Raw genomic sequence first — 6,227 nt, forward strand, 5'->3', positions numbered from 1 at the left:
TACTTAGATTCTGGTGTGTACCAGTGTACCTATTTTGGATTGCGCTTAAACAGCATCAAACTCTGCTATGAAGTAATCTACCGGCTGAAATCCGTAAATGGCAAAAGCTCCACTCATCGCCCCGACAGCTTTCTCGTGTCGTGCTTTGAGATGCCTTCTGTCCGAACACTTTCTATAAGTTTTATGCGATATCGTGTACCCTACTTTAATTTTTGGTATTGAAACGACTTTCGTGACCTAAATGAAGTTTATATATTTCGCTTAGATATTTGTTCAATTAACACTTTTTTTATCTAGCACTGGACCAATACATCTCGCGTGAACTTAGTTAGCTTTGGATGATGGCCAGCTGCTGTGTGACTGCCCAATCTTTTTGGTCTGGAGCAGAACGTAATATAACCATGAAACTACTACCGCGATGACAGGAGTTTTTACTTACATTGTTTAATAGACATGCTAGCGGTAAGGCCAATTATGTTATCGGACTCAAACTGTCAAATTTGTATGGAGAAAGATGAGGTAGAACCATACAAGCACTTTTTCCTATATTGATCAGTTTTTGCAAAACTCAAGTTGAAACATTGACTGAAAAGATAGGCTAAACTGATATTAGCTGCCAAAAGAAATTTCTGGTATATTCAAACTTTAATTCTTTGTCGAATTATGAAGTCGTTATGATAATAATGTGGAAATTGAGGTATCACAACGGACCGCTTTCTACGCTTTACTGGTGAGATACATGTTTCCAATTACGCCAGGATGGTCCTAAGCTAACCTAAGATTAGTTTCGAGGATGCTTACTTTTTTAAATAAAAAACACAGAAACTTCAAATTTAATGTGGAATGTTTATTTTCATTTGAAAGAACAGTCATTGGCATTTATTTTTCGAATATTATCTCTTTCAAATGTTGGCCGCAACTACGTCTCAGATGGTTCATCCGTTGAGTTCAAATTTCGACGACTCGTTCGAGCATTTTGACTGGTAACTGGCGAATAACACACGAAGTTTTGAGGTCCAAGGTTTGATTCGAAGCGGGATTGTCTGCATAGAAGTCTAAATCTGCACTTTATCTCCACAGAAAAAAGTCTAACGGTGTGATATCACACGATCTTGGTGGCCAATCGACCGACTCATAAAGTGAAATTATCTGCTCAATGAAGTGTTCTCTCAATAAATCCATTGATTGGTGCGATGTGTGGCACCATCTTGTTGAATCCAAATGTCACCGAGATCACGAGCTTCAATTTCAGGCATCAAATAGTCGGTTTACGTTCTCACCGGCATCACTTTTGAAGAAATATTGACCGATGATTCCACCGGTCCACAAAACATTTTTTTTCTACAGCAATTTTCCTTGTTACATACCGATTTAACCAGGAATGGGCCTCATCGCTGGAAATTTGTCTCGAAACGTTCAAGGAACTTTTCAAGAGCCCATGGAGGGAAGCGATATAACTTGTCGTTCATGATGAAATGCAAAACAATACTGAAAAAGATAATCAGGAGTGTTGTGGAATCCAAGACAGAATTGCTTAGCTGTCAGAATTGCAAACCAATTCTGATTTTCAATGGTGTCACAGAATCTGATTGGATTTTCGTCTTTTCGAACATACGCAAAGCCAATATTCGAACCAGCTGTTTATTAATGAGACAAAACTTGCAAATAAATACATTTGCGAGCAATCATAATAATAATTCCACAACACCCCTGATTATGACAGTTTGACACGACTCACTATTGGAAAACATACCTCTACTTAGATCACCCGTAATTAATTATATACTTCAAGGAATAGAAACTTCTGAATGGAATCCGTACATGTGTAGCTAAGTGTCTTAAACTTACAACACTTACAGTTGAAGACTGTGATTCAGCCAGAAGCTCTATTAACTATGTACATGTTTTCCTAAGAAGATCAGAACAAATTTCATTCACTACGTTACACTTGCTACAAAATTATTTTGAATTAAAACACAATTTTATTATTATTAACTATTATGTACATAATTATTATTTTCATTCTTATATATATTTTTTTCAATTTGCGCATTTCAACAGTTGATGTTTTACATAAAACTGAAAATATTTGAAAAAATATATTTACAAAAGCAAAACATAACAACTAATAGAGATGAAGAATCTTTCGAAAACAATATCTTTACTACCAAATCAAAAGTATATCATTAATTATTTATATGTATGTATTTCATTAAAATTCGTGATCGCTTAAATATAGTTAATGATAACTTTAAAACCTGTATGTGGCACCCTTAATTTGTATCGCTAAAATATGTCTATTTATTCATGTTATTTATATGTTTATGCACACATTCGGACATCGAATTATATATTTTATTACACTAAAGTATTGAGCCTATAATTAGGCGTTTAAAATGCATTACATATGCATACAATTATACTGAGCATATAAGGTTTGCATACCACAAATGTAGGTATGTATGTTCATATATAGTTGCCTCAAAACAGTAGTCTTATTTTACACAGAGACATATGTAGGCCAAGTCCTTGTGGGGAACATAATATAACGGGAATGTATGGTATTCAATTTCAACAAGCCTTTAAAGTAATGTTTCGTCTAAAAATTTATATATGTATAATAATAAATCACATTTTGAATTATAGTATGTATGTAGAGTAACTATGAGTAATGCCGTGGTATATATACATATATGTATGTATGTATATAAATATATTTTATACGTGAGTATAGTAGTTCGTCAAAGTGCTTGTTGGCAGAAAAGTTATTGTATTTAATCGTTTTCATTTTACTCGAATATATACATATGTGAAATAAAAAAGCAATTAAACAATATATGGTAATATATGGACTTTCATAGTTGCTTTGGAATTCCAGGGTTGTTATTAATGTCTTAAGAATTTATTATCAAATAATGAGATTATATGTAATTATGCAAAAACCGTGCGAGGATTGCAATTTAAACAAGAGAAAACGTTAAATTTGACTGCGACGAAGCCATAATACCCTTTTGAAAAATTTGTTCCGAAATTGTAGAGGTGCCTTGGAAAATAATAGAAAAATGTAAAAAATGTTTATCCGTAAAAGACTTGAGTACCATCGATCAGTTTCTATGGCAGCTTATCCTATAGTGGTACGATCTGAATAATTTCTTCGTAGAATGTAGAATTTCCTTCTATGCGAAATTTCGTAAGGAAATATTTTCAAATAAAAAGTTTTTCCTACAACGATTTTTTTATCGGTCTATTTGTATGAAAGGTATTTGCTAAATTGGTCCGATTCAGGCGATTTCGGCAACTAAACAATTTCTTTCATACAAGAACTTTATTTTGATCAATTAATTTATATGACGGTCCAATATAGGCGGTTCCGGCAAATAAACGCCTTCTGTGAAAGATGTTTGCTATATTTCAGATCGATATATAACCACAAAGGGTTTCCCATATCTTTTGTACTTACAATACGTAGTTGCAGCAGTAACGAACTTTTTTTAGATGATAGACTGTCAACTCGGCTGTACTTTTGTATTTTTTTATTTTGAGGACTCTCAGCCACATGATATCCATAGGAGTAAGTAACTAACTATAAAGACTTTACAAATACGGAGCACGGAACAAAGGAAACCCATATGAGATTTCGCTCCAAGCAGTCCAATCAAAGAAACAGTAGATTTACTTGGGACACTACGAATGTAGGCGAAATTGTATGAAAAATCCTTAGATATTCCTAAACTTATAGAAATAATTTCATAAAAGCAATTATTGTCTAAACTCTTCTTCTGTTGTACATAACATTGACAATAAATATTGCTTAATTGCTTTTTTAATAACAACATTATAATATTAAGCGCCCATTTCACAAGCTCTTGCACAAACTTTAGTGATTTTGTGCATTTTTAATTAATACACAAACGCAGATAACTCTGTGCCGACAAAGATTAAATGCTAAGTAATTGTTGGTACAAGCTATTAATATAAGAAAATATAATATACCAATAACCAAGCATGTTTATGGCTACACTTCTCGTCGCTTATATATACTCTATATATTATGCAAACTTAAAGTAGTTAGGTATAAACATATAGCATTAAATGATAGTTATAATTCTCATCTCGATATCTCGGGATGTGTAAACCCCTTTTCTAATGCCACGTCGGCACAGAATTTATCACAAAAAATAAATTCAATAATAGCATTTAAATTATTAGATTTCTGAAAATCGATAATCACTTAATCGAAGCAATAACTAAATCCGATTCGCTCTAGTTCCAAATTAATTAAGAGTTAATCCGTTGCATATTACTGCATGCCAATTAGTGGCAATAATTATGTTTGAGTACCCAATATGGTGAGCTCAGTCTTTAGCTTTTTTTAAAATGCATTATATTAATTTTTGTTACATAATTTCGAAAAAATTATCTAATTTGTTCAACTACTGCCAGTTGACATACTTGGCGTATGAACTACCAGTATTTCACATTACATAAGTATACTTAATAACAAGAAACTAATGTAAAAATTTTAGCTTATGAATACGCTTTAACATGCTTACAATCATCTTATAACACATTTACTTAATTTTAGTTGAATTATATAGTTACTATATACATTATAGTTTATGCAATAAGGACATATCGTTACATATAATATATTATATGGTATAACCACAGAAGAACAAAACAAAAAAATGTGTGAAATAATGTTTTAACCCAAAAAAAAAAATATTAGCCTATAAAAACATGTGTACGACGCCAACTAAATGCAGCAATTATGGCAACAAACAATAATATTCGGCAGAAAGCCGCACTTGCACACGCCGCACACGTCAATGTATCACGCGGATACTTATTAGCCGGTGGCGCTTCCTCGCGCATACGACACTCCTCCCCTCTTTCAGCGAATACTTCACCACAAAGCTCATGACATGGTGGACAAATGATCGCGCCACGATGCAGCCAATCGTTCGCATTGATGCGTATTGAAAGCGTCTGACCGGGATAGAAGCAAGTGTATGTGTAATTCGCCACTAAAATATGCAAACGCCCGTCGGAGCATTCGTATTTGTAGCAACCTGAGCCCCAGTGTTGCCATTCGCGAGTCTGATGACACGAGCGCTCTTCCCACATAAAGTCACTGTGATCAAAACACTTTGAACCAATGCCGTAGCTCTCCAGCGCAAAGTTCTTTTCAGGCTCTAAAAATATAAAAGAATAATTTTGAATTCTAATTTCATTGTGTATAATTGGCACACAAGCGGCTTACTTGGATTATTCTCGACAAAGCGGCAATGCGAACCGCGTACAATTACGTTTTTGCTGCGCCATGTAAATTCTTGTATATAGGGACAATGATCGGCCAGTGATACCGAACCGCCGTAGTAGCCTTCTTCGCCGCTCTTCACATGATTTATGCTATCGAAATTCTTTAGAAATACAAAGTGATTTGTTGATCAGAATTTGTGGAATTACCAGACCATTCAATTACAATAAAAACTACTAGAATATGCAAATTACCTGATATTTCTTTGGCAACTCGTAATCGTGTCGTATTAAATTGCACAATGCCACTGAATTGCGATCGTCGGTGCATTCTGTTTGTAAGGGATCCTGTTTTACTTTCGAGCAAAATGGGTGAATTGAACGGCCTCTGTAATAGATAGTAATGCGCTTAATTATCAATATTGCAAGTGCCTTCAATTAGATTTGATTTCCCGCATACCGCAACCAATTATCCCGTTCGTTACTCGTACTATTGTGGGCATAATGGAAAGAATGTTGTAGTGATTTATGCAATTAGTACAGATTATATTAAATCTTATTACTACTGATTTATGCAAATTGCATATGATAACTGAGTATTAATATTTATATATTTTTTTTGCAAAAAGAGAATTATAATTATGGGAGTGTCGCCATAGTTAAAACCAAAACAAATTAGAATGAATTAGTTAGCTGTAATTTCGAATGTTTAAAATAAATTTTGTATGATAAAATACTATTTAATTAATAATTTCGTTTTGAGAATAAAGCGGGTTACATGGGTTTACGGGTTTCGAAAAAACATTTTATTATCTTATTAAATTCTAAAACACCTCTAGAATATTGTGTTAAATTTTCAGATCAGAGTAATAGTTTCGGAGATACAGCCTTAATAACTTGTGCGCTCGATAGGCTAAGTGCACCGTCTTTAAACTCGTTTTCTCGAAGCTGTGTTTTTGAAGTCGGTT

The 6,227-nt window shown here is 33.6% G+C and overlaps 1 protein-coding gene across 1 annotated transcript in view; it reads right to left on the reverse strand.

Moving 5' to 3' along the window:
- Nucleotides 1–2,191: 2,191 nt before the first annotated feature.
- Nucleotides 2,192–6,227, reverse strand: part of LOC125776545 (leishmanolysin-like peptidase) — a 4,716-nt gene continuing 680 nt past the window's right edge. The window contains exons 2-5 of the mRNA XM_049449184.1: nucleotides 5,720–5,749; nucleotides 5,515–5,647; nucleotides 5,264–5,423; nucleotides 2,192–5,195 (exon numbers count right to left, since the gene is read on the reverse strand). Coding sequence (XP_049305141.1) covers nucleotides 4,726–5,195; nucleotides 5,264–5,423; nucleotides 5,515–5,647; nucleotides 5,720–5,749 — 793 coding nt within the window. The 3' untranslated portion in view covers nucleotides 2,192–4,725. The remainder of the gene's footprint in view (nucleotides 5,196–5,263; nucleotides 5,424–5,514; nucleotides 5,648–5,719; nucleotides 5,750–6,227) is intronic.

Source organism: Bactrocera dorsalis, chromosome 2, assembly GCF_023373825.1.
Source record: "Bactrocera dorsalis isolate Fly_Bdor chromosome 2, ASM2337382v1, whole genome shotgun sequence".
Taxonomy (NCBI): Eukaryota; Metazoa; Arthropoda; class Insecta; order Diptera; family Tephritidae; genus Bactrocera; species Bactrocera dorsalis.